This window comes from Myotis daubentonii, chromosome 14, assembly GCF_963259705.1.
Source record: "Myotis daubentonii chromosome 14, mMyoDau2.1, whole genome shotgun sequence".
Lineage (NCBI taxonomy): Eukaryota > Metazoa > Chordata > Mammalia > Chiroptera > Vespertilionidae > Myotis > Myotis daubentonii.
In genome coordinates this window covers 51,823,004-51,848,688 of record NC_081853.1, presented here as the reverse complement: position 1 = coordinate 51,848,688, position 25,685 = coordinate 51,823,004, and the positions used below count along the sequence as shown (strand labels likewise).

At 57.5% G+C, this 25,685-nt stretch overlaps 2 protein-coding genes across 5 annotated transcripts in view; one reads left to right on the top strand and one right to left on the bottom strand.

Moving 5' to 3' along the window:
• Positions 1-274: 274 nt before the first annotated feature.
• ACAA1 (acetyl-CoA acyltransferase 1) lies at positions 275-9,994 on the top strand. The gene is made up of 12 exons (XM_059664407.1): positions 275-567; positions 762-855; positions 1,844-1,901; positions 3,574-3,653; positions 3,940-3,982; positions 5,862-5,960; positions 6,892-6,972; positions 8,036-8,226; positions 8,554-8,733; positions 9,017-9,072; positions 9,178-9,323; positions 9,656-9,994. Exons 1-12 carry the CDS (start codon positions 373-375, stop codon positions 9,729-9,731), a joined length of 1,299 nt encoding a protein of 432 aa, XP_059520390.1. The 5' UTR covers positions 275-372; the 3' UTR covers positions 9,732-9,994.
• Positions 9,995-10,095: 101 nt separating this feature from the next.
• DLEC1 (DLEC1 cilia and flagella associated protein) overlaps positions 10,096-25,685 on the bottom strand; it is a 45,809-nt gene continuing 30,219 nt past the window's right edge. The window contains exons 20-37 of one of the 4 annotated variants that reach the window (XM_059664404.1): positions 23,967-24,120; positions 23,246-23,356; positions 21,657-21,787; positions 20,988-21,173; positions 20,044-20,114; positions 19,240-19,391; positions 17,864-17,979; positions 17,326-17,396; positions 16,833-17,038; positions 16,631-16,744; positions 16,413-16,538; positions 16,234-16,328; positions 15,918-16,002; positions 15,547-15,771; positions 13,690-13,851; positions 10,716-10,869; positions 10,430-10,553; positions 10,127-10,355 (exon numbers count right to left, since the gene is read on the bottom strand). In XM_059664404.1, coding sequence (XP_059520387.1) covers positions 10,232-10,355; positions 10,430-10,553; positions 10,716-10,869; positions 13,690-13,851; positions 15,547-15,771; positions 15,918-16,002; positions 16,234-16,328; positions 16,413-16,538; positions 16,631-16,744; positions 16,833-17,038; positions 17,326-17,396; positions 17,864-17,979; positions 19,240-19,391; positions 20,044-20,114; positions 20,988-21,173; positions 21,657-21,787; positions 23,246-23,356; positions 23,967-24,120 — 2,407 coding nt within the window. In that variant the 3' untranslated portion in view covers positions 10,127-10,231. Of the gene's footprint in view, positions 10,554-10,715; positions 10,870-13,689; positions 13,852-15,546; positions 15,772-15,917; positions 16,003-16,233; positions 16,329-16,412; positions 16,539-16,630; positions 16,745-16,832; positions 17,039-17,325; positions 17,397-17,863; positions 17,980-19,239; positions 19,392-20,043; positions 20,115-20,987; positions 21,174-21,656; positions 21,788-23,245; positions 23,357-23,966; positions 24,121-25,685 lie in introns of all 4 variants that reach the window. The other 3 variants (XM_059664406.1, XM_059664403.1, XM_059664405.1) reach the window with 3 other exon arrangements.

Genomic DNA, 25,685 nt, shown 5'->3' with positions numbered 1-25,685 from the left:
GCGGCGGAGCCTTTGCACGCCACCCAGAGGCCTCCTGGAGCCCCGCCTCCGGCCTGGCAACCAGCGTGTGGCTGCACTTCTGGGCGGGGCTGCCGCAGGCGGGGCTTTGAGTGGAAAGACCGTTTTGGCGGTGGCTGTGACCCCTGTTATAGGTGGTTTCGTCGAGGCAGGGGCGGGCCTTCAGGCAGACTCGCCTTCTGGTTGGCTACGGCGGGGCTGGGCGGGACTTTGGGGGGAAAGGGCGTGGCCGTCCCGCCGGGGGGTGGGCAGTGGGCGGTGCTTAGGCTTGGAGGGCAAAGGTTCGGTGTCGCGGTTTCGCTGGCGACCGTCTTTTGGTTCGGGCCCTCGGTACCGGGCCGGGTGGAAGGGTCTATGGGGCCGAACGGCGCGATGCGGAGACTGCAGGTGGTGCTGGGCCACCTGAACGGCCGGTCCGACTCGGGCTCGAAGCCTGCGCTGCAGGCCGCGTCGTGCTGGGGCGGCCCTCCGCGCGCGTCGCCCGAGGACGTGGTCGTGGTGCACGGGCGGCGCACGGCCATCGGCCGAGGGGGCCGCGGCGGCTTCAAGGTGAGGCCCTGGTTCCGGGCGCGGGTGTGAGATGGCGGCGAGGGGCGAACCGGGGTCCGGCTCCTCCGCTCGGGACCCCTCGGCGCCGGAGGTGGCTCCGCGCCCCCGCGGGGACAGCTCTGCCTCCCCGGGGTGGGAAAGGGGGGCGGGTAGCGCAGGCCACGGGGTCACCGCGGCCACGCTTCCCGCTGCAGGACACCACCCCCGACGAGCTCCTCTCGGCCGTCTTGACCGCGGTTCTCCAGGACGTCAAGCTGAGCCCGACCCAACTGGGAGACATCTGCGTGGGTGAGCTCGCTACCCAGGCCCTGGGCTCGGCGCTCTTCGCCCTCCCTCCCTCCCGGCCGAAGCCCTCCAGCACTTCACCACCCCCAGGCACGGGCGGGCGGTGTTTTCCCGGAGAGTTTGTCTTTTTAGGGCGGGACTCCGCCCCGCCTCCAGGCACTTGCTTCGCCCTCCAAGCACATTTCTGCGCATTAAGTGGTAGGAAGCAGGGCTGTCAAGTGATAGGCATTCCAACGCCAAGACACTGGGCACCGGGGTTTGAGGACATCTTAGGAAACAGAAAACTACAGGGTTCTTACTGACCCCGACATCCAGTCTCTGCTACAACAGAATGGAGGGAGCGCCCCAAACATTCTAGTCCAGTTCCTCGCTTACAAATGGAGAAACTGAGGCCTGGGGATTTGCAGCAGAGCTTGGGCCTGAATCCAGAGCTGCCTGATCTTTGGTCAGCCCTTCCCCCCGCCCCCCTGCCCCCCCCCCCACTCCCACCTCTACTCTTCTGGCCTCAAAACATAACGTCGTGTGGCAAGAGCCTTATTAAATACTGTGGGTGCGGAAATCACCGTGCCACCTACGGAGGGAGAGCGGCGATTGGCAGGGGACACCTGGGGAGGTGTGCGTTTTCAGAACCCCGTCTCCCCAAGTGACAGAACCAGTTTGTTAGACACCAAGCATTGCATTGCGTTCTTTCCTTTCCATGACACCTTTAAAGGCAGGCAACCTGCCCACTGTGTGCCGATTTGGGAAGGTGGGGTGCACGGGGCGAGGGAGCTTGGGACCCTCAGGGACTGTGTCTAGTGTATGACCAGGAAGAGCTGCTATAGAGCTTGCTCCCCCAGCTTCGCACCTTGAAATTTCAGAGCCTCCAGGGAGCCTGCTCAGGGCTTGTGTTTCTGAAGAAAGATCTGGAATGTTCCCTCTCTGGTATTCACACATGTACCTGAGTGCCCCAACCACCACCGGGCACTGAGGAAAGGTTTGTTGTCCACAGGAAATGTGCTGCAGCCGGGGGCCGGGGCAGTCATGGCCCGAATCGCCCAGTTTCTGAGGTAAACGTCCACTTCTAGCGCTGGGGTGGCCAGGTTGACTCTCGAGTGGGCTCAGGCTTCGGGGAACTCAGCTTGTGGATGGGAGAGGATCAGGCTGGAGGCAGCCAGGGTTCGTGAGAACCCTACCTTTCCTCTACTTGGGAGAGGTGTTACCTGCCACGGGGCGAGACAAACAGCCTTTGGGACTGTAGCAAACGATCTCTGTGACCTGAATTTTAGCCAAAGTCAATTTAGCCCAAGTCAATGTAAGTCCTGTTTGGACTCTGCCTCTTTTGCCAGGTCAGTAACCAGGCAGGCACACTGAAGAGGGACGCTCAGATTTTTTGCCAGTTGAGCAGGAGGGGACCTTCAGGCATTTCCCATCGGTAGAGACTCGGGGACAAGGCAGCGCCCTAGGCGAGGGGTGGCCCAGGAGGGTCCCCGGTAAACCTGCCCGTCGCTTCTTGCTGTCCCAAGACAGAAGAGGAGAGCTTACGTTACTAGTGTTTTCACGTGTAGATTTAAGACCCACTTAGCTATGTACGCCCAACTGCTTAGAGAAGAAATAAGGGGAACATTGGCCGGTGAAGGAACAGGACAACTGACAAAACCTCTAGGGATTAGAAGAGGTTCCGGCTGCTTAGCCTGGAGTTCAAGGACTCCCAGGATCTGGCCCCAGACTTACCTTCCAGCCTTATCCCCCAGCTGCTGACTGGCCTTGACGCTTCCCCTCTCAGCCAGCCTGTCTGCCTCCTGTTCCCTATGCTGGTCATTCTTTCCCCTTGCAGTGCTGTCCCTACCTCCTCTCTGCCCTAGCGAAACTCTGTCCAGTTTCACCATTTGGCACGACTTCCCTGACTCCCAGGCTTAAAATGAGGACCTCTCCAGTAGCTAGCCCTGTGCTTCCTTGTGATGTTCTTGCCCATCTCGCTCTGTTGTTTCTGCCTCTGCTAGTTGATTCATCTTCTGTGTTGGTGAGGCATCTTCTAGGGCACTCTGATAAGCATGTCAGCATCCCTCAGGTGGCATCTTGTACTGAGATGTTCAGTGTACACTTGGGTTGGGTGAAGGGATGGTAACTAGAGAGCGAGGGGACCTAGGAGACTATCTGCACCCCAGAATCACCAGAGTGCTTTGACACCCCTACAGTTTAGTTCATGGATCTAGGGAGGGTCTGGTGATTTCCCCAGGGCAGGTTGCATGAGGAGGGGCAGCCCACCAGCTTCCAGGTCAGGGACCAGGGTGGGAGTGTGGAGGAACCCACCAGAACAAGAAATGTTAGAACGTCTGGTACCCATCAGGATCTCCCACCAGCTGGGAGCAGGCTTTGCAGAGAGAAGGGGAACAGAAAGGGTTAGCCACGTGGTTGCTCCTAAGGCTGAGTAGAGATGGTTTCTGGCTTCATACTTCCTTTTGCTCTAACTGTCTGTTCTTTGGGAGAAGAAGATACAGTTCTCATTTTTTTAATCTTCAAAGGGACAGAAGGATCCCTGTGGCCTAGCTAGCCTTCCCTTGCCTTTGGCTCTGCTTGGCCTTGATGGAAGAGAATCACAGGATGGGGAGGGGGCGGGGGGAGCGGGGAGCATGTGCTTGTACGGCCCTGCGAACAAGTGCCTGTACAGATGGGGTCTGCCCAGTCGGGATCTGGCCTAGAGAGGGGAAAGGCTGACGGTGGCCTCACCTTCTGTTTCAGTGACATCCCAGAGACTGTGCCTTTGTCCGCTGTCAATAGACAGTGTTCTTCCGGGCTCCAGGCAGTGGCCAACATCGCTGGTAAGTTGTGACTGACTGGGTGGGTGCCCATTGCCACAGCCTGGCCTGGGGCCTGGCTCTGTGAATTTGGGTCAGGAGTCACTATCTACTGGGCAAGCAGTGAGGATGCCTGAGAGGACTCATCCCAGAAAGAGGAGGAGCGCCCTGCACTACCCCCAGGCTTTTCTGGACACTCCTGGGCCTTCCCAGTCTGAGGCTGGGGCCCATGTAGAGACCAGGTGGGGAGAGGCCCCTGTTCCCAGAGCAGAACGACTCCGCGGATGTTTATGAAATGCTTTTGTTGCAGGTGGCATCAGAAATGGGTCTTATGACATTGGCATGGCTTGTGGGTAAGAATTCCTTTCTGCCAGAGCTTCTTAACCAGCTTGTAACAATAAACTAATCTTCGTCTCCTGAGGTCAGAGAGGCCGGTGATTTCAGGATGTTCCCCCTTAGGCAGCTGCCTGGGAGAGGGTTCCTGCAGATTCGGCTTAGCCCTCAGCTCTGGCTGCTCAGGAATTGTTCGCACCTCTCACTAATGGGGAAAGGAAGTGGGCTTCTCAAAGCTTGCTTTCTTGGAACCTGGCGGGCTGGAAACTGGGCAAGTATGAGAAGATGGAACTCTCGGGTTTCCTCCCACGGCCCTTGTTCAGTCACCGTGCTGTTGAGGGAGAAGTTGCAGTTTTGGTTCCGCAAAGCCAGGACAGCTGCTACTCTAACTGGTTTATTCCCTTTCCGAGGCTGCCTCCTTGTCCACCACCCGGGAACCAAGGGGCACGGTCAGATCTGTGGTGGTTTGGTCACTGTCCGCTGTGGCTCCATCTTTGGCTGCAGCTTATGGGGCTGCAGAAGTTGGACTGGGCAGTGTCTCCCGGGAGGGACAGGGTATGGGGCCCAGGCGTGGTTGGCATCTGGTGCTGGGAGGGCAGGCCAAGCAAGGGCTTTGGCAGGCCCGGTGGGGAGGGGGTGGCGAGTGGCCCCTTTCAGGCCCCCTGGATAGCGTTTCTTCACTGGAGCATTGCTGGGCCGTTTCAGGGCTGTGCCCACTGGCGCTGGGTTGTATTGCCCTGTGTCTGCAACTGTAAATAAAACCAAAGGCCGCACTACAGGGACTTTGGACAGGAAAGGGCCACTGCCCAGTCTGCCCTCTGGTCGGTCTCATGTCCCTCTGTCTTACTGCGGGAGGGAGGAGTGGGGGTAACTGGGGAGAAGGCTGGAGCCTTCCTGAGGCCCCCAAGCAGGTTAACGACCTTGTCACTAGGGTATTAAGGTCTGAGCCAGGACTGTCCCCCACGTCACAGGCTGACTGTCCCTTCTTCGATCATGAAGAATATCCCAGAACATCCTAATTAGGAGTGGGCTCTGAGGCCAGAGTACCTAAATGTGGATCCCGGCTAAATGACCATGAACCAGTTAGCCTCTCTGGGCCTCAGTGCCCTCATCTGTAAAATGGGGATAGCCACCTCCGCCCTGTTGAAGTTGATGAGATTAAATTAACAACAGCTAATGCTCTAAGGCAGTGGTTCTCAACCTGTGGGTCGCGACCCCTTTGGCGGTTGAACAACCCTTTCACAGGGGTTGCCTAAGACCATCCTGCATATCAGATAATTACATGACGATTCATAATAGTAGCAACATTCCAGTTATGAAGTAGCAACGAAAATAATTTTATGGTTGGGTCACACCATGAGGAACTGTATTTAAAGGGCCAGAAGGTTGAGAACCACTGCTTAAGGCATCTATGTGACTGAGTCTGTTCTGAGTACTTAAGACCTGGAAAGACTTTAAAATAGTGCTGGGCACAAAGAAGCATTCGGTCAGGGTTGTGTTATCAACCCTTGCGGCCTTGTGTTCCCTCAAAGCCCTTTTCACCACAATAAACCCATCTCACTTCCTCTCGGCTCCTAGCACTCCCGTATCCATGCAGGTCACATCACTCTTTGACCTGCATCTTGTAAAATTTTTGTCTCTTCTCTCCTCTAAATCTGATCCTTGAGGACAGAGTCCTGGGCTTGTTGGATGTTTTCCCCTCTGTGGCGGGCACTAGCCCAAGCCAGGGGAGCAGCTGAGTTAGGGAAGCATAATCCTGCCACGAGGGTGGACCATGCGGTGCTCTGTCCCCCGCCCCAGCTCTGGCTCGTTGGCCGTGTCCTGGGGCTCCCTACTTGCCAGTATTCAGGTGCCCTGGGATCCTTGGCTGAGTCCTAATGATCACCTCTTCCTCCTCAGAGTGGAGTCTATGTCCCTGGCTGACAGAGGGAACCCTGGAAATATTACTTCACGTTTGGTGGAGAAGGAGAAGGCCAGGGATTGCCTGATCCCCATGGGGTGAGTGTGCACCTGTGACGGGTGCCGTGTCCCTCAGCTCCCCACCTGGCCTGGAGCAGGGGCGCGGGAACTTGGATCATCTTGCAGCAGGTGCTGCCAACCCTGGCCTGCTTCAGGCCTGGTCTGCTCTGCAGGGACTCGGGACAGGACTCGATGCTGCCCTTTCCTGCACCCCCAGGCCCTCTCTGTGCCTCTGGGTTTCCGAACATGGCCTAGCCTGTTCCTCCCTCCCTGGGGGTTCAGTCACAAGGGATGATGCAGCTGCACCCAATGCCTTGGAAAATTAGAAAGATGAGGAACTAGGAAGCTTTGGTTACTGGACATGCTGATGAGGGAACCTGGGCTCAGCAGATGCAACATGGGAAGCGTGTTGTCTGCCCAGCATGTTGTTAGCTCTGCTGCCAGAGCTTCTGGGCCACTCAGAGTCTGTGGGCAGGGAATCCTGGCTCCACTTGAAGCTCAGAGAGGGCAGTGCTCGGGCTGCCTCCACACCCAGGGACCCTGTCTCCAAGAGAAGCCCCTCAAGCCAGAAGCCCTGGCCAGGCCTCCCTGTGGCTCTGGGTTCCTTTGGGTTCCCAGGATGAAGGTGGGCTCCCCCTACAGTGAGCAGGAAGCTTGGATATGATCTTTCCAGAGGGGACGTGGGAGTCCTCATCTCCCACATTAAAGCCATCTTCCTGAGGCGCAGGAGGAGCTGGCCAAGAGCCCCCAGTAGTGCCCCTCCCAGGCCCTCATCTGCCCCTTTTCTCTTCTGGTCTCTGGTGTTCAAGCTTCTTAGGACCTGAGTGACTGTCTGTGCCCCTACACTCCCTGCGTCATCATCACTGTCTCTGTGGCACGGACTGGCCTTCCTGTCCTCCGGTGCTGGGTTCCGCCGCCAGGCCAGTCCCAGCGGCCAGACTCACCCACACTGCTGCTGCCTGTCTCCTAGGATAACCTCGGAGAACGTAGCCGAGCGGTTTGGCATTTCTCGGGAGAAGCAGGATACCTTTGCGCTGGCTTCCCAGCAAAAGTGAGTGTTGTGTGGGGGGGAGTGTTTAAAGGCTGACCTGAGTGGTTACAGGTGAGGCTGTCCGTAGACCAACGACAGGGCAGCGAGTGGTTTCCACGTCTCATGCCTTGCAGGAGGGAGAGGGGGCAAGAGCCAGGGCCAGTGTGCATTCCTAGCACTTCCACATCCTGCTATTGTCTGTTCACCCTGGGCGTCTCCTTCCTACTGGGCCTCAGTTTCCCCATCTGTTCATTTGAGGGGGGGGGGTGTAATGAGGACCAGGACTCTTCTCTAACTGCTGTGCTCTGGTGATTGGACATGGCAGCCACAGGCTCCTCCGGATAGCCTGAGTGTGGGGCCAGCATTGCTGGGACCTGGGCATCCCAGCTTCTGGACCTGAGGCAGGGGCTGGGGGCGACATCAGAACCACCCCAGGACGTGGGGCTCTGGGCAGGGGCAGGCTGAAGCTGGCCAGCCCCACCTGCCCAGGGAGAGACAGCAAAGGGGGGGAGTCGTATCTGGCAAGGCGGGCTTCTCTGAGGCAGTGGTTCTTAGCCACTTGGGGTCAAGTAACCATTTGAGAACTTGGTGAGAGCTATGGATTTCTCCCAGGGGACTGCCCTGGGCACTTGCATTTTGCCTGTGATTGTAAGCGTGATCCTAAAATAGGGGGCAGATGAAACCGAGCCATTCTGATCAAACAGAAAAGTTGGCAGAATCCAGCACAGATTCCCTGGGGCTCCATCCTCGCTTTGGCATAGAGAGCCGAGCGGGCTCAGTCCTTTGTGGCTGTCACCTACACGGAGAGCCCCCGCCCCATACTTTCTTCCCTTCGAGGTTGGGATTGGCCAGGATCTGAAGATCTGAGGTCAGTGGTGAAGAAGGGCCCATAAGGCCTTGGGCCTCCCAGCCCCAGGTTGGGGTAGTGGGGACCCACACCAGTCCCTCAGAGCTCCCCAAGGCGGGGGTGTCCCAGCATCTAGCATTCTGAGCTGCGTGTCGGCCCCAGTGGGGAGGAAGTGGAGCTGGCAGAGGGACCCCAGGAAGGAAGGGAGCCTCACCGTCCATGGTGCTCCTCACGCAGGGCAGCCAGAGCCCAGAGCAAGGGCTGTTTCCAAGCTGAGATTGTGCCTGTGACCACCACGGTCCATGATGACAAGGGCACCGAGAGGAGGGTCACCGTGGCCCAGGATGAGGGCATCCGCCCCAACACCACCATGGAGGGCCTGGCCAAACTGAAGCCTGCCTTCAAGGAGGGCGGCTCCACCACTGCTGGTGAGACTGGGCTGGGCACGTCCATGCTGCATGTACTCTGGGAGCCCGAACCACCCGATAGGGTGGGCGTGGGGGGCCGGGCACGTCCATGCTGGATGTACTCTGGGAGCCCGAACCACCCGATAGGGTGGGCGTGGGGGCTGGGCATGTCCATGCTGGATGTACTCTGGGAGCCCGAACCACCCGATAGGGTGGGCATGGGGGGGCTGGGCACGTCCATGCTGGATGTACTCTGGGAGCCCGAACCACCCGATAGGGTGGGCGTGGGGGGGCTGGGCCTCCTTAGACCTGCTCTGGGGCCTCCTTACCCCTGTGGTTTGCTTCTAGGAAACTCTAGCCAAGTGAGCGATGGGGCAGCTGCCATCCTGCTGGCCCGGAGGTCCAAGGCAGAAGAGTTGGGCCTTCCCATCCTTGGGATCCTGAGGTCCTATGCAGTGGTTGGGGTCCCGCCTGACATCATGGGCATTGGACCTGCCTATGCCATCCCTGTAGCTTTGAAAAAAGCAGGTAGGCGGCTCCTTCGTGCCCTCGGTCTGGATCCCACTTCTGCGCCTCATGCTGATGCCAGAGGGCGGTGGTCCTGTGGGTGCTGCAGAGTGAAGGTGGGACAGACTAGCACCCCTGCCAGAGCCCTTCCTGACCACACAGCTGGGACCCACTCCTTCATCTGGAACAGAGACAGACACACCAGGCAGCCTAAGGCCATGGATGGGGTGGGACCTCGCAAGATAGAGTCCTGTAAGGGTCAGGGGCCACTGGGTCAGCTCAGGCCTCTCCCCTTTGCCTGCAGGGCTGACAGTGCATGACGTGGACATCTTTGAGATCAATGAGGCCTTTGCCAGCCAGGTGAGCCTCTGTTTCTCCACATTGCCTGGGCCCTCGGCAGCCCAGTTGGAGCCAGGGGTGCCGGGGACGGGCGGGAGTGATAGCTGATGGTCTGCCTCCTCTCAGGCTGTCTACTGCATGGAGAAGCTAGGACTGCCCCCTGAGAAGGTGAACCCTCTGGGGGGTGCCGTGGCCTTGGGCCACCCACTGGGCTGCACTGGGGCTCGACAAGTCATTACGCTGCTCAACGAGCTGAAGCGCCGTGGGAAGAGGTGAGGCCGACTCTCCGTGGGGGTGTCCTGGGGATCCCCAAGCTGGGCACCCAAGGGGAGTCGGGGGAAGTATACTTGCACACACTCTGAAAGAAGGATGCAGGGCTGTGACCCCGTTTTCCATGAGAGGCCTGTGAAGGGGACCCTGGCCTGCAGCAGACACCTGCCATGTGTGTGCCTAGGTGGGCAGTCGGGGAATTCCATACCCACAGCTTCCATCCTCTGTGCCCGTGAACGCCTTGGCCTGCCCAGCTCTGCCTGGTCTGGAGAGAGCTTGGTGGTGCTTCTGCCCTTTCTGCCCTCACCCAGCCAACACGGTGTTCCTTCCACAGGGCATATGGGGTGGTGTCCATGTGCATTGGGACCGGAATGGGAGCTGCTGCTGTCTTTGAATACCCTGGAAACTGAATGAGGCGCTGCCCACTCCGTTGGAGGCAAGAAAGCAACACTACAGAAGTGACGCCACGTGGAAAATTCGGCGTGGTGGCTGTGGCGGCAGTGGGCAAATCGAGGCCCTTCAGCTAATTTGGAAACCATGATCACTGAGGACACAGTACAGGGGTGGGTGAGGTACTGGGTCACCCAGGCCACAAGGCCACCATGTAATTCCTGGGGAAGGGGCTTTTGGATGAGGAGTGCAATAGACATAGTAAATGTATGTCAGCTTCTTAGCATGTTTGTCTGGCCTCGGCTCAGTTCTGAGTACTGATTCTTAACCACCACGGTCTGCACAGTGAGGTGGCCTCAGAGGACAGACGTGCAGGACCTGGGCTGAGACCAGCACCCTCCATCCAGGAGCTGCTCAGAGGTCCTCCAGCGTGTGCCCTGCACAGCACACCTGTCCTGAGCTCTGGGCCATGTTTATTTCCAAAGTTGGCTGAGGGCGCGGTGGCTCTGAGGGCGGAGCCTCAGAGCTGGTAGGGTGGCACAAATCTCTCATCGTAAGAGCCGCGGCCCCGGAGCCGCAGGGTGCAGGCCTTCTCGCTGAGCATGCCTTCCACCACCAGCATGGACTCGTACAGCTCATTGCTCCTGTGGGCCGCAGGGGACTGAGGTGAGGAAGGAGTTCCGGCCTTGGCAGTGCCGGGGGCTGGGCGGGGCTGTACCTGGCGGTGAAGAGAACCTGCAGGATGATGGAGGTGGGAGGCCCGTTGACAGATTGTGCCTCCAGCAGCCCACTGCTCGGGGAGACCCTGAAGGCCGCAGGCTCCTTGTCCAGCTCCTTTTGGCCTGCACCGTGGGGAAGGGGGCACATATGTAGGCAGGTGGCTACATGCACTGCCCCAGGAAGTCCCCTCCCTGCAGAAAACCCCAGGTGGTGTCAGCCACCTTCCTGGGGCCCTGGCCCAGCTGCACAGGGGAGCAGTGGGCAGGAAGGACAGCATGGCATACCCATCAGCACAGTCCAGTAGCTCTGGCAGCCACTCAGGTTCATCAGGTAGATCTCCCTGACTCGCTCCTGGTTCACAAAGCAGGTCCCGAAATCCACCCAGCTGGTGGAGAGCTGCAGCTCGGGCACCACCACAGTGGCCCGCAGGGGCACCACCTATGGGGACAGAGCCATTAACTTGATGGGGACCAGGTGACTGCCACTCCCGGTGGGCTCTGAGCCAGTGTCTCAGGGACACACGAGCCCTCCTGACCCCAAGTACTGACACTTCTTCTTTTTTTTTTTAATTAAATCTTTATTGTTCAGATTATTACAGTTGTTCCTCTTTTTCCCTCCCATAGCTCCCCTCCACCCGGTTCCCACCCCACCCTCTGCTCTTACACCCCCCCCCCACTGTCCTCATCCATAGGTGTACGATTTTTGTTCAGTCCCTTCCCGCACCCCCCACACCTCTTTCCACCCCGAGAATAGTCAGTCCACTCCCTTTCTATGCCCCTGATTCTATTATATTCACCAGTTCATTCTGTTCATCAGATTATTTATTCACTTGATTCTTAGATTCACTTGTTGATAGATGTGTATTTGTTGTTCATAATTTGTATCTTTACCTTTTTTTCCTTCTTCCTCTTCTTAAAGGATACCTTTCAGCATTTCATATAATACTGGTTTGGTGGTGGTGAACTCCTTTAGCTTTTCCTTATCTGTGAAGCTCTTTATCTGACCTTCAATTCTGAATGATAGCTTTACTGGATAAAGTAATCTTGGTTGTAGGTTCTTCGCATTCATCACTTTGAATATTTCTTGCCACTTCCTTCTGGCCTGCATAGTTTCTGTTGAGAAATCAGCTGACATTCCTATGGGCACTCCCTTGTAGGTAACTGACTGTTTTTCTCTTGCTGCTTTTAAGATTCTCTCTCTGTCTTTTGCCCTTGGCATTTTAATTATGATGTGTCTTGGTGTGGTCCTCTTTGGATTCCTTTTGTTTGGGGTTTTCTGTGCTTCTTGGACTTGTAAGTCTATTTCTTTCACCAGGTGGGGGAAGTTTTCTGTCATTATTTCTTCAAATAGGTTTTCAATATCTTACTCTCTCTCTCTTCTTCTGGCACCCCCATAATTCGGATATTGGTGCGCTTGAAGTTGTCCCAGAGGTTCCTTATACTATCTTCATATTTTTGGATTCTTTTTTCTTTTTGTTTTTCCGGTTGGGTGTTTTTTTGCTTCTTCGTATTTCAAATCTTTGACTTGATTTTGTGATCCTCTAGTATGCTGTTGGGAGTCTGTATAATATTCTTTATTTCAGTCAGTGAATGCTTAATTTCTGGTTGGTCCTTTTTCATATCCTCGAGGGTCTCACTAGATTTCTTGAGGGTCTCACTAAATTTATCGGCGGTCTCACTAGACTTACTGAGGGTCTTACTAGATTTATCAGCGGTTTCTAGAAAATTCTTGAAAAACCTTATAAGTGTGGTTTTGAACTCTATATCCTGTAGTTTGCTTTCCTCTATTTCTGTCCTTTGTGACCTGTTTCTTTGTCTCGGCATTTTTTATGCTTCACTGTGTTGATAGAGTGGCTTTCTGTGCTAGGTGTCCTATAGGGCCCAGTGGCTCAGCCTCCCCATTTACCTGAGGTGGACATTCTTGGTGCACCCCTTTGTGGGCTTTGTGCACAGTCTTGTTGTAGTTAAGCCTTGATTGTTGTCGGTATCACTGGGAGGACTTGACCTCCAGGCCAACTGGCTGTGAGAATCAGCTGTGTCTATGGTGGGAGAACTTCTGTGCTGGAGACACCCTTCTGGAGCAAGACTTGCTTCATTGGGGCTTTGGTGCTCACTGAGTCTGCCCTCTGAGTGTGTCCCTTATGGATCTGAGGAGATGTAATCTGGATGGTCCCACTCTGACCACTGGGTACACTGGCTCTTGGATCTCTATGGAGGTGCTAATTTAGCCTCTGCCTGAGGCTACCCAGCAGGAGCTATGGAGAGATCTGCAGATTCCTCTTCTTTGTTTGGGGTTTGGGGATGCCCAGATGAGGCCCAGCTGTGAAGCAATGCAAGCTGCAGTGGGGCCTTGGGCCTTCTTTTGGAAGTTCTGGTTCTCTCTCCAAGTACTGACACTTCTGAGGAGCACACAGGCAGCACGGGGAGTGGGAGGCCGGTGCTGCCATCTAAAGCCCGAAGCTGCTGGTGGGCTTCTGCACAGTGGGCCACCCTTGCCCTGATCAAGCTCTGTGGCTTCTGCTTGGTCCAGTGCTGTCCTGCCTTCCACCCTGCTCCCACGGGGGCTCCAAGACCCAGCCCTGTTTTCCTTGGGCCCTAGGTCATCTCCCCCTTTCCCTTGACATTGGGCCCTGCCTGTGCCGTGTGCTCTAGCTCCTGACAGCCCCTTTGCCACCACTTCACCCTCAGGCACTGCCAACCCACCTCCTTACCTCAGCCTCCCCTGCCCCTGGCTCCAGTGCTCAGATCCTCCTGGCCTCTCTGGAATCCACCTCTCAGGCCGGACCATTCCTTCACGTTCCCAATGGGCTCCTACCTGCCTGGCCCGCTCCAGCTCAGCGCCAGACCACAGCCCGTGATCTGTCACAGTTCACAGAACTAGGCCTGTGGTACTCACTCTGGTGCTCAGCCCCACACGAGCCCTAGAATCTGTTCCGCAGGTGCTCACTATTCCCACCCGTCAGGCCATTCCCTCGGCCTGACTTTCAGTGTGGTTCCCTTTTCATTAAACAGTAATTAAATGGGAGGCTTCACAGGCTAAGGCTACCTCCTGCAGGAAGCCTTCCCTGGTTTTTCACTTTATAGCACCTCACCTGGCTCTGAGCTCCGAAGACAAGCAAGGATCTCTCCCTGCAAGGCCTCTTCCAAGACAGACTGGGCCCTCAGTAAGGACTTGGGCTCCTCTCATTTCTGAGGGCCCTGTCAGGGTTTGTCTTCCTCTGACCCCACTGGAACAGCTTGGGGCAGGCCTGGGACTCACCTGAGTGGTCTGGTTGGCGTACTCCAGGAGCAGATTCTGGGTAAACACCATCTCTTTCTCTCCACTCCCGCTCTGCCGAATGTTCACTCCGGGCAGCATCTGGTCAGCCGGGAGCTTCTGATAGGAGAGCAGCTCCAGGGAGAGCGAGAAGGACACGTCCACCTGACAGACAAGGTCCAGCTGTCACCTGAGGCTGCTGAAGGCAGGCGGCCGCTCCTGTCCTGCCCTCCCTTGCACGGCCCCTGCAGGCCCCACCAGGCCCCCGCTCAGTCACGACGCAGCACAGCCTGCAGGGCTCTGGCTGACCCGGCCCTGCCTGCCCAGCGAAGAACCCAGGCATGCGCTTCCCCACCCCCACCCAGAGCCCAGTCAGACGATGCATCCCACAGACACCATCTGCCCTGCTCTGCCCAGCACCCGTCACTGCCCGGGTGAGGCTGTGCCTGCCCCTAGGAGCGGAGGGGCCAGAGGGGAGACTGGCAAACCGTCCTTGACGCCCACGCCTGAGCCCAGGCAAGGCCTGTGTCTTTCTCCCGGGGACAGGGAGGAGCCTCTGATGGGTTTTATGCAGGGGACGTCCCGTTCAGCGTTGCCTTCCTCAGAGGCCACTGGCTGCTGCGGGAAGGTGGGCTGGGGGAGCTCGAGTGGGTGAGAGGACTTGAGGAGGCCAAGGTGCAACTTGGGCCCAGTCATCAGAATGAACGGAGGCACTTGTTAAAAGTACAGGTTCTTTCTCATCTGCAGCCGGGCCTGGGGTCTGTTTCTCACAAGCTCTAAAGGCCACTGGTGTGTCCCCGGCTTGGAAACCACTGTCCTAGACCAAGACATGGGTGTGGGAAGAAGGGAAGGGCGATGTGCTGTGAGGCTGAGGAGAGGGCAGCAGCAGGGCTGGGTGGCTGCTCGCAGCCGACTAGGGTTGGTGACACTTGCCGAGATAAAACGCCACCGCTGAGAGGAGGCGCGCTGTGGGCAGGGCAGGGTGCAGGGAGGCAGGGAGGGCTGTGTGGGAGGGAATTCTGGCAGGGGTCAGGCGGGGCACTGCAGCACGGGGCCGACACTCCTTACACCCACACTGAAGTACACGTTTTGAAAGAAGTTCTGGATGTGGTTGAGATGACCCAGGGGAGGGTAGAGTGAGGCGGGCGAGGGCCCAAGCCCCTCAGAGGACAGGAGGAAGGAGCCTCTGCAGCAGGAGGGCGTTGGGAGAGAGGGCGGGGCGCCCAGCCTGGCTGGCTGGCCTTGCCTCGCTGCACACACCGGGGCGCCCACAGTGAAGATGGGGTGCACTCAGGTGGTCTGTGACCTGTCCTCGTTCCACGTGCCTCAGAAACCGGAGGAGGCAGCCGTTTGTGGTTCCCACCGCCTGGCACTCCCAGGACCACCCCGCCTCCCAACTCTGCAAATCCAGGCTTCTGTTGTCACAGAAGAGGGAAGGTCACCTTGGGCCTGGGCAGATGGCAATCAAACTGAGCTCACCTGAGTGAGGGCACGTGGGAAGGGAGAGGCTGTGTGCAAAGTGGTGCTGGTGGGAATGCTCGGCCTTGACCGGGGTGCTGGCAGGGGGACTTGCGTTGTGTTCACACTGGTACGTCTGGTCCTACCTGCATGTGTGAGCACCTGTGCAGAGGGCCCGTGTTTGCTGGAAGTGGTGTATCTAGTGGTAGTGCACTCCTGAGTGCCCAGGGCATGGGCTGAGGGGTCAAGCGTGTGGTTTGGACACAAGTGTGTGTGTGTGTGTGTGTGTACAAACGTGTGAGGTGTGTTGTCTGCACACACGTGTGCATGTATGAGAGAGGAAGGTGACTGCCCAGGGGAGTGTGCCCATCGAGGCTGAGGACTCCAGGACCCTACACTGACCAGCATGTTCTCCTGCGGGTGGAGCACCAGCTGCCTGCCGGCTGCGGCCGACCCCTCCTCACCCTCCTGCTCCCGGCCAGCGCCAGGAGCTCTGTGGCCGCGGCTAGCTCCATCTCCACCTGGAGAAACGGAGAAGGGCCTGGAGACCAGGAGCCGGAAGTAGTGCGGGATGTCCGTGGTGTTGGTCAGCTTCAGGTGGTGGGTGGTCACCAGCTCACTCAGCACCTGGGTGGGCACAGAGGGGGCCTGGGCTGCATCTCCCCGCGCCTCAGGCCCATGGCTCTGGGGTGGGGGTGCTGGGCCTCAGAAGGGCCTGCAGGGACATGTGAGGTCTAGATAAACGGGCAGGGCCGAGGGGGCAGCACACTCACCCCAGCACAGGGCTGCTCGGGGATGAGGTCACTGGCCTGGAGCCAGAATTGCGTGCCGCCGCCGTAGTCCAGCTCCACGCTTAGCCTGCGGCAACAGGCATGGCGGGGCCGCGCTGGGCCTCTGGGGCCTCTTGGCGGCCCCCACTCTGCTTGGCCAGCCTTTACCTGGGCTCACCTGCTGGCTGCTCCTCTCCCCCCCTCCCCGCCCCCCACTTCCATGGTCTTGCTCCCAGAACCCTGTCTGGTCCCCACCGGTGCCGGGTAAGGGAGCTCCCCATGGGGAAGGGAGGGAGGCCGGGCAGCCCAGCGGACTCACTGTGCGGGCCTCACGAAGCCCTGCAGGTCCAGCCTCAGGGGTCCCACGGCAAAGTCCTGCAGGCGCCGCCGCCTCCCCGGAAGCTCCCTTTCCACCTACCGAGCCCAGGCCTGATCACTGGCGGTCTCTGGGCTGAGCAGGCAGTGGCCGTGGCCCCACCCCAGGCCCGGAGGGCTCACCTTGCTGTCCAAGCTCATGAAGCCCAGGGCGTAGCCAACACACTCCACCTTGTGCAGCACGTGGGGGCCGAGGGCCATGGGCGTGAAGGAGATGGAGATGGCGCTGCTGCCCCCGGCAGGGACCACCTGGCACGGGCACCCAGGCTCAGTGCTGCTTGGTGCCACGGTCTGGCCAGCGGGCACTTTTCGGGGCAGCTCCCGGCCCAGCCCCAGCTCACCATCTGCTTGGGGCTGATGCGGTACAGGTGGTCCGAGGGCACCCCCTCGTGCTCCTGCAGGACGACCGAGATGATGTGCTTGGCCCTGTCGCTGTCGCTGGGGCTGCTCTCGGCCTGTCGTCAAGATGTTGCTGAGGCTCACACAGGCTCCAGGCCTGTTGGCAACGCTCCCCCCGCCTCCGCCCCACCCAACTGTGCTCACAGAATGGGCCACTTCTGGGCTGGAGGACGACTCCTTAGAGACACTTGGGGACTGGGAGGAGCTGCTGCTCTCCTGGGTCTCGGGGCACAGGACCTCGTTTCCGTCTTGGTCCCGCAGCGGGAAAGGGGGCCCGTAAAACACCAGCAGCTCCAGCAGCTGGTCCTCCCTCTCCTCCAGCGTGTAGGTCTCCCAGTCCAGGCGGATGTCTGGGGCAGGTGTGGGGAGGGGTGAGGAGGAGGGACAGGCAATTGCGTCTTCCCATGCCCTGCCTCCCTGCAGCCCCTCCAAGGGGGCCTGTGACCCCACTCAGCGTGGGGCCTTGCTTCCTCTCTCCTGCCACTTCCGGGCAATGTTTCTGGGATTAAAAAAAAATCTACAGGTTTATACCCTCCTGCTCTATCCGGCTTCTCCCGGCCCGTCTTCTCTCCCAGCCTGGCCCACCACCCCGCACAAACTGTAACGGGAACCCCGCTTTCTCTCGTCAGTGTCTCACCACAGGGGCTGGAGTTATTCAGGCGCAGGACACGGGTGACTGTCTCTCCTCCAGAGACCTGGGTGCTGAACCTGGAGGCAGGAGACGAGGCTCAGCACAGCCCCGAGCAGCACACGGGGAGCTGGGGTGGAGGCGCAGGCAGGGAGGAGGCCCCACAGTGGTCTGTCTTCATCCTGGACTCACCGAGACCATGCAGTGCCTGGTGAACTATGACCTGGTGAACTTGACCCAGGGCTGCTCACTGCCCCGTAACACCCCTCCCCTCTCCCTACAACTACACTGACAACCCATCCCACCGCAGTTGGCATGGGGGCCCTGGCCACGCGGACTTCAGGACACACTGACTACGCATTGCTACTGTCCCCAAAAGCTGTCTGAGTTGTCCCCTGAGGCCTCTCCCCTCCAGGGCAACCCTGCCCTGGGGCTTCCTTGCTGGGTGGCACCAAGTGGCCCCGGGCCAGTTGAAGAGCAAGAAGAAAGCAGCTCAGGCTGGAGCCAGAGGGTCTCTCGGGGGCGGAGAACAAGGCGGCGTGGGCACCTGAGGACAGGCTCCTTCTGGAACTGGGCAGCGCTGTAGTTGGTCCTCAGAGAGCTGATGGGGCAGCCCACCACCACCATGTGCACCAGGATGACTGAGGGCGGCAGGTCTCCCACCTGCAAACACACAACAAGCCTTTGTCCCTTGTCGCCGGCTGCCACCACCTTGCCTGGCTCCCCATTCCCTTCAATGCATAGCCTTTCCTTCTCCAGCCAGCCCAGGGCCTCCACGGCCTGGCCCAGCAGGGCCCGGCCTCTCTCCTCACTGGTGGATGCTCACCCCGCACACCCCAGGGCCAGTTCCCTGCCCGTCCCTCCGCTGTCCCGCCCGCCCAGCCCCCCCGGACCTGCACAGGACTCCCAGCCTGGCCATCTTTCACCTCTTACAGCCCCTTTCATCAAATGTCTGTAGCTTTTAAATGGAAATAACTTATTTCTCCTGCTAATAAAAAGTAAAAAATGTTTTTAATTTCCCCTAGCCGGTTTGACTCAGTGGATAGAGCATCGGCCTGCCGACTAAAGGGTTCCAGGTTCGATTCTGGTCAAGGGCACACGCCCGGGTTACAGGCAGCCAATCAATGATTCTCTCTCATCATTGGTGTTCCTATCTCTCTCCCCCTCGCCCTCCCTCTCTGAAATCAATTAAAAATGTTTTAAAAACACAGTATGATAATCACTCACAATCCTTCACCCCCAGCATGACTCACTGTCAACATTTTCATGTACAACTGTCTGGACAGACTTCTTTTGTGCACATAAAACAGGTATAAATGAGGAGCATACGGCATCTCTTTTGATCATCTCTTTTCATGACATAGAATTTTACTAATGAGGGTTTATAGCATCATATAAGGGTTGTGCAGAGTTCCATCGGATGGATGGAGCCCACATTTTTAAAAAAATATATTTTATTGAATTTTTACAGAGAGGAAGGGGGAGGGATAGAGAGTTAGAAACATCGATCAGTTGCCTCCTGCATACTCCCTACTGTGGATGTGCCCGCAACCAGGGTACATGCCCTTGACCAGAATCGAACCTGGGACCCTTGAGTCCACAGGCCAACGCTCTATCCACTGAGCCAAACCGGTTAGGGCTGGAGCCCACATTTTAACCAAACCTTCTACTGACAGACATGGATGCTTAGGTTGTTTCCTTCCTCCCCCCACCCTCCATTTACAAATGATGCTGAGAAGAAAAAGTAACCTGGCACAAAGTTATTTGTTCGTGTATTAACAAATGCCCACCCCCTACTCAAGGGTTTCTTCTCCGTGAGATCTGAGAGTCAAAGGGCCCGGTGTTGGGGAAGAGAGAGCCTGGAGGTGAGGGCCAGGTCAGGTTCCCCGCCCCGCAGGCCGTGAGCCGCCCGCAAGCCCGTACCTTGCAGATGAGGCTGTCCCAGTACTCGCCCCACATGTTTGCGCAGCCTGTGATGTCGACGCGGAGCTGCTGGTAGGCGTCCAGCTTGCCCTGGGAAACGTGGGGGAAGAAGGAGGCTCCTTTCCCGTGAGACAACATGTTTTCCATGAACGCTGGGGGGTGAGGCGAGAACCAGGGAAGGGGATTCAGGACCCCAGGGAGTGGGGCTATGAGGTCCAAACCCTCAGGTGTCAGCAAAACACTGTACCAGACAAGCCCCCCCCCCCCCCCCCAGTCTCTCCCTGGTCCAGCAAAACAGACCCTCCTTCTGGGATCCCTGAGTCCAGGGGCCAGCCCCCAGGGGAGCCCTCCCTTCTGAGCCACGACCCATCCCAAATCAAATCCTGGACCCGTGCCCAAGCCTAATGCCCTAACAAGGAGATGGCCTCACTCAAAAGAAAGCTGCTGTCAGGTGGGGGGTGCCACAGCTGTCTCGGGACCTTGCTAGAAAAGACACTGAGCCCCAGCCGGTTTGGCTCAGTGGATAGCGTGTCGGCCTGTGGACTGAAGTGTCCCAGGTTCGATTCCGATCAAGGCCACATGCCCAGGTGGCAGGCTTGAACTCCAGCAGGGGGCATGCAGGAGGCAGCCGATCAATGATTCTCTCTCATCATTGATGTTTCTCTCTCTCCCTCTCTGAAATCAATAAAAATATATTAAAACAAAAAAGACACTGAGATGGTCAGGGTCCACATACTCAGGAAGCTGCGGACAATCCCGCTCTGGCCGGGCCTGGGCTCGGCGCCTGCCCCTGGGAGCTCTTACCCAGCTGCTCTCGCTTGGCCAACTGCTGGCGAATCCGATCCGTCTTCAGCAGGGCAGGGGACACGTCGGGGCTTTACCAGGAGGACACAGAAATAGCCTCAGGCCATCCAGACCCTTCCTCAGACCTGACCCATCCCCCCCTCCCGCCCCATCCCCTCCCCGGCAACCAGCATTGCAGGGAAGAGCTGGCCAAGTCTCTTCTTCACCTCCTTCTCTGGTCTTTGCTCCAGCTACACGCCTGCCACCCAAAGCTACCCACCAGCCCAGGGGCTGCCTCCCAATAAACTCGGTGGGGCTCTGGGGTGGGGACCCCTGGCCCAGTTTCTGTGCCTTGGCAACCCCTGGATATGAGCCCAACGCAGACTCCCCGTCGTTTGCGCAGCTTTCTGCAAAGGCCCCTGTTTCCAGTCTTTCCTGCTGACATCTGTCCATCGAGCAACACTAATTTTTCTGGATGGGAGACTTAATGCTTTAGAAACTGTTAGTGGCCTCCCGCCGTCGGCAGCAGTGGTTTTAAAGGGGCTCCCCTGCGTTAGGTGATTTGGTGGAGAGGTGTTTGCAGTGGTGCGCTGGTAAACTGCCAATTGCTGTGGTGTAAATACTTCGTGGCTGATTTCAAGTGACAGATTTGCAGGATGCCTCGCTGCCACATCTCTGCCCACACCGTTCCCTCCGCCTCCGGTAACTTCTCCCTCCTTCACTGGCCTGAATCAGAAGCCCTCCACTCAGCAGGCAGGCCAGGCTGAGGAGAAGGGGCCAGTCCCGCCTCGCCACAGGCCCTCTCGGGGTGTGGGAGCCGGGCAGCAGGAACCATCTCCTCTCTGCGTTTTGTTTCCCCAGGTCTACCTGTGAAAGCACGTCCTCCCGCGCCCCACAGCCACCAGCCGCACAGAGGCCCATGGGCCAACGCCCCCGGGGACTGCCCTGAAAGAAACCAGACTCACATGCTGGGCTTCTGGCTCAGGCGTTTCTCAGGGCTCCCGAAGTACTTGAAGCTGAGGGTGAAAACGGTCTGGATCGGGGAACGATTGGTCAGGATGAGCTGGCGATTCACGCAGGTCCTCAGGGGCACTGCCGAGCCGAAGTCCAGGCGGAGCTCCTCCGTGTGGCCGGGCTCTGTGCTGGGGGCACTGCCCCGGGCCCGTGGGCACCAGGTTACACGCCACCCGTGGCCCTGCGCAGTGAGCCACCGTGGGAGGGGGCGCGAGCGCTATCTAGCAACAGGCTTCACCCTCGGACTTCCACCTCGTCAGGCTGCCACCCCACAGGCATCTCCTTCTTGGCAGCCTCGGAGGCCAAGGGGGGCCTCAAATTTCACCGACTCTCCCTGGCCCCGGGCGGACTGGCTTGTCTCCCAGTTGCTGAGTCTCATGTGGGAGAGCCAAGGTACCCACAGCCCTGCCCCTGCCATCTCCTACCATGCCTCCAGCTATGGGGGGGTAAGACCACAGAGGGGCGAGGATGGGGTAGAGGGATCTGTCCGCACAGAGGTGGTTAGGGAGCCCCTTCCTGGCTGTAGGAACCCGCTGGGAGGAGGCTGGCACCAGGGGGCAATGCTGCTCCTTCACATGGTCGCCTCAGCACTCAGGCCCCGGCCCCAGCCCTGGGCTCACCTTCTAGCGGCGCCCTCCGTAGGGATGGTGATGCTCACTTGCAGTCCCCGGGGTTTCCCAGAAATGCCCAGAACCAGCGGCTCCTTCATGCCTGACACAGTGCAAGGGAGGGCCAGATCGGTCAGCTTGTCCTGTAACAGAGCCACCAGGGGCACATTAGCACAGTCCGTCCCGGTCTGGGCTCCGAAGGTCTCCCCAGCGCAGGTGGTGGCTGTGGGAGGCGCTCAACACGGAGGCCTTGACGTCTGTCCAGGCCCATGTCTGTGGGAGGCTCCCCAGACCTCAGTGAGCCACCACCCACAGGCCCCGCCTCAGCCCGCACCCGGAGCCCAGGCCTGGCCCTTCCTCAGGGCTCCTGGCTGTGCCAGCGCCAAGTATCTGGAGGTGCCCGCACGAAAGGAGACCCTCCAGGTGGATGTCTGCAGAAGGGACGCGTTTATTCTGATGAAACTGCGACCGTAGAAGCCAAGCCTTTCCTGCGCAGGTCGCTCCGGGCCAGGCCGGGGCGCATCTGTGTCACCCTAGCACAGTGATGGCGAACCTTTTGAGCTCGGCGTGTCAGCGTTTTGAAAAACCCTAACTTAACTCTGGTGCCGTGTCACATATAGAAATTTTTTGATATTTGCAACCATAGTAAAACAAAGACTTATATTTTTGATATTTATTTCATATATTTAAATGCCATTTAACAAAGAAAAATCAACCCAAAAAATGAGTTCGCGTGTCACCTCTGACACGCGTGTCATAGGTTCACCATCACTGCCCTAGAGCTCAGGTTCGGCTGTGTAAGCAAGGCCACTGCCCCCTTGTGTGCCAGTGAGGAACTGCGGCCTGGGTCTGCTCGCCTCTGAAGGACGAAGTTTCCTCTTCACAGGCCACCCTGACAGCTTTCCTGCGGGCCTCCGCACAGGAGAAAGCTGGGTCCCGCTTTTTAATATGTGGTTTGGTTTTTAATTGATTTCAGACAGAGGAAGGGAGAGGGGAGAGGGAGATAGAAACATCAATGATGAGAGAAAATCGTTCATGAGCTGCCTCCTGCAGGCCCCCTACTGGGGGTCAAGCGGGCAACCTGGACATGTGTCCTGATGGAATGGAATCAACCGCGACCTCCTGGTTCATGGGTCGTTGCTCAACCACTGAGCCACACCGGCTGGGTGAAGCTGTGCCCTTCTTAGGAGGGACCTGGCTGCCAGTCAGCCTGCCAGCAACGCCAGCACAGGGCCTGCCGCCAGCACAGGGCCTGCCGCCAGCACAGGGCCTGCCATGAGCGCAGCTCTGCTGTAGTCCCGGGGCAAATAGGAAAGACAGGCCTGCCTGTGGCCACAGAGAGCGGCCTGGGAGGGCTCCAGTCGGTGCCAGAGGCGAGATGTGCCAGTGGTTTCAGGGCACATCCATTTCAGGCCTGCTGCAAGCTTTTTGACCTCGTGTCCCTAAAGAACGGGCCTTACAGGAATGGGGACCCCAAATACAAGAACTCTCTTCCCTACTCCGAAAGACCGGGCGTGGGCCTGAGCCCGCCTCCCTGCAGCTCAGGGTCAGGCAGCTGCCGGGTGCCTTCCAGTCCCGCGGCCCCTCCCCGCCCCGCTCACCTGGGTGTGAGCGGTCAGCTCCAGGATGAGCTGGAACTTCTCACCGGGGCCCACTGTGCCACGTCTGGGGGAGACTTTTGCTTTGCAGAAGCTTGCTTGGTGCCCCAGGAGCTGGCGGACACAAGGGTGGGCCTGCTGTCAGGTGCTGGGCTCCCAGGATGGACCAGGGGTCCGGGCAGGGCGCTTAGCAGCTCTGCTGGAGGTGCAGACGGGGGGCCACAACAGGACGGGATGGCCGGGTGCTTACTGGTGGGGATGAACCCCAGGTCCCTTCTCTTCTCCTCGCCCCCCCCCCCCGCCCCCAGATGGCCCTGCCAGGGGTGGCCTGGACTAAATGAGCTGCCCTGGAACCAGGGTGATGGGGAGCAGAGAGCAGCTGCCTCAGAGGCACAGGAATGTGAACCATGTCCCCTGGCAGGCAGAGCAGGCTCTGGCAGCCCGTGGACAGTGCCTCGTCGGGGCTCCCAGCAGTTGCGTGGACCAGCACGGGCCGGGCGGTCTAGCTCTGTGCACCTGAGACTCCTCAGGCAGGGAACTGGCCTCCCTGAAGGCGAATCAAGGAAAAGCCAGACCAGATGTGCCACACCTTTGAGGGGCGCAGCTTTTCTGGGCACTGTGGACAGAGGACGGGCTGTGGAGGGGAGGCTGAGCATCTGTTCTGGGGGTGCCTGAGGGGCCGTGTCTCCCCCCCAGGGGCCTCCAGTGCCGAGGGCTCGCTCACCTTGCCCCAGTGGAACCGGGTGGGCAGGAGCGTGCCATTGATGAGTGTGATGTCCGCCTTCGTGGGCACGCCCAGGTAGAGGTTGCTGACCACCACCCGGCTGCTCTGAAGGTAGACGCAGGGCTCCTGCACCTCGGCGTACACAGGGAGGTAGCTGGGACACAGGAAACAAGAGGCATATTGATCAGAAAAAAAAGACATAAAACTGTCCCCACTTGCAAAAGACACGACGGTCTATGTAGAAAATCCCAAGGAATCTATGTCTTACAAACTCCTAGAACTAACGAGGCAGCCAAGTTACAGGGTACAAAATCGACATACAAAAATCAATCACACTTTTATATGTTAACAGTGAACATGTGGAAACAGAAACTTAAAATTGCTCCAGAAATGGAAAAACTGAGGTATACCTAGTAAATCTAATAAAACATGTAAAGAATTTGTGTGTCACACACAACAAAATATTGATGAAAGAAATTAATAAATGGAGGGACATGTGTGTTCATGGATGGGGAGAGTCGACATAGTAAAGGTGTCAATTCTCCCCAAATTGATGTACAGGTTTAACACATTTCCTGTCAAACTCCCAGCAAGGATTTTGTAGATATAAACAAGCTGATTATAAAATGTATATGGAAAGAAAAAAAGACACAGAATGACTAAAACAGTTTTTTAAAAGAGCCATAAAATAGAAAATCACTCCACTGGATGCTAAGACTTACTATAGATCTACAGTAATCATGATAGTGTGCTGTGGGTGAGGGATATGCGCCACCAACAATAATAAAAAGACCACCCTCTATATGTACATTTTTAAAAAGGGTGAAGAATTGAATAGATAGTTCTCCAAAGAGGATATACGAACGGCCAATATGCACATAAAAGATGCTAAACATCACTTGCCACCAGGAAAATGCAAATCAAATCCTCATGAAATAGCACTTCACACACACTGGGGTGACTGTCATTGAAAGACAGAGAGTAACAAATACTGAGGATGTGGAGAGGATAGAGAAGGAGGGAGAGTGGCTCGTCAACTGTTAGATCTGCACCATTACATTACCTATATATATAAAAGCCTAAGTGACCGGCTGACCGGCCGACTTGCTGGTAGCTATGACGTGCACTGATCCCCAGGGGGAAGACACTCAACGCAGGAGCAGAGACCACAGGCATGGAAACATGGAACAGACTGATGACTCTCAGAGCGAAGCGGGGAGGGGAGTGGGTGGGAAGAGATTAACCAAAGATCTTATAGGCATACTAGAGGCCCGGTGCATGGATTCGTGTACCGGTGAGGTCCCTCAGCCTGGCCTGCAGGGATCAGGCCGAAACCGGCTGAGGGACCCCACCGGTGCACAAACCTGCACACACTATATGTAAAAATAAACATTAGCCCTAGCCGGTTTGGCTCACTGGATAGAGCCTCGGCCTGGGGACTGAAGGGTCCTGGGTTCGATTCCGGTCAAGGGCATGTACCTTGGTTGCAGGCACATCCCCAGTAGTGGGTGTGCCGGAGGCAGCTGATCGATGCTTCTCTCTCATCGATGTTTCTAACTCTCTATCCCTCTCCCTTCCTCTCTGTAAAAAAGCAATAAAACATATTTAAAAAAAAATAAAAATAAATAAACATTAAATAAAGAAATAAATATAATGCTATTCCAATGGAAAGAAAAAAAAAGAAATAAAAGAAGGATGTAATCAGATCAGTTAAAACAG

Bases quoted from the DNA above. Each gene is read 5' to 3' on its own strand.
- ACAA1 (XM_059664407.1), top strand. From the start codon at position 373: ATGGGGCCGAACGGCGCGATGCGGAGACTGCAGGTGGTGCTGGGCCAC. The intron at 568-761 runs GTGAGGCCCTGG...TTCCCGCTGCAG, and splicing joins GGGGCCGCGGCGGCTTCAAG to GACACCACCCCCGACGAGCT. The intron at 3,983-5,861 runs GTAAGAATTCCT...CTTCCTCCTCAG, and splicing joins GACATTGGCATGGCTTGTGG to AGTGGAGTCTATGTCCCTGG.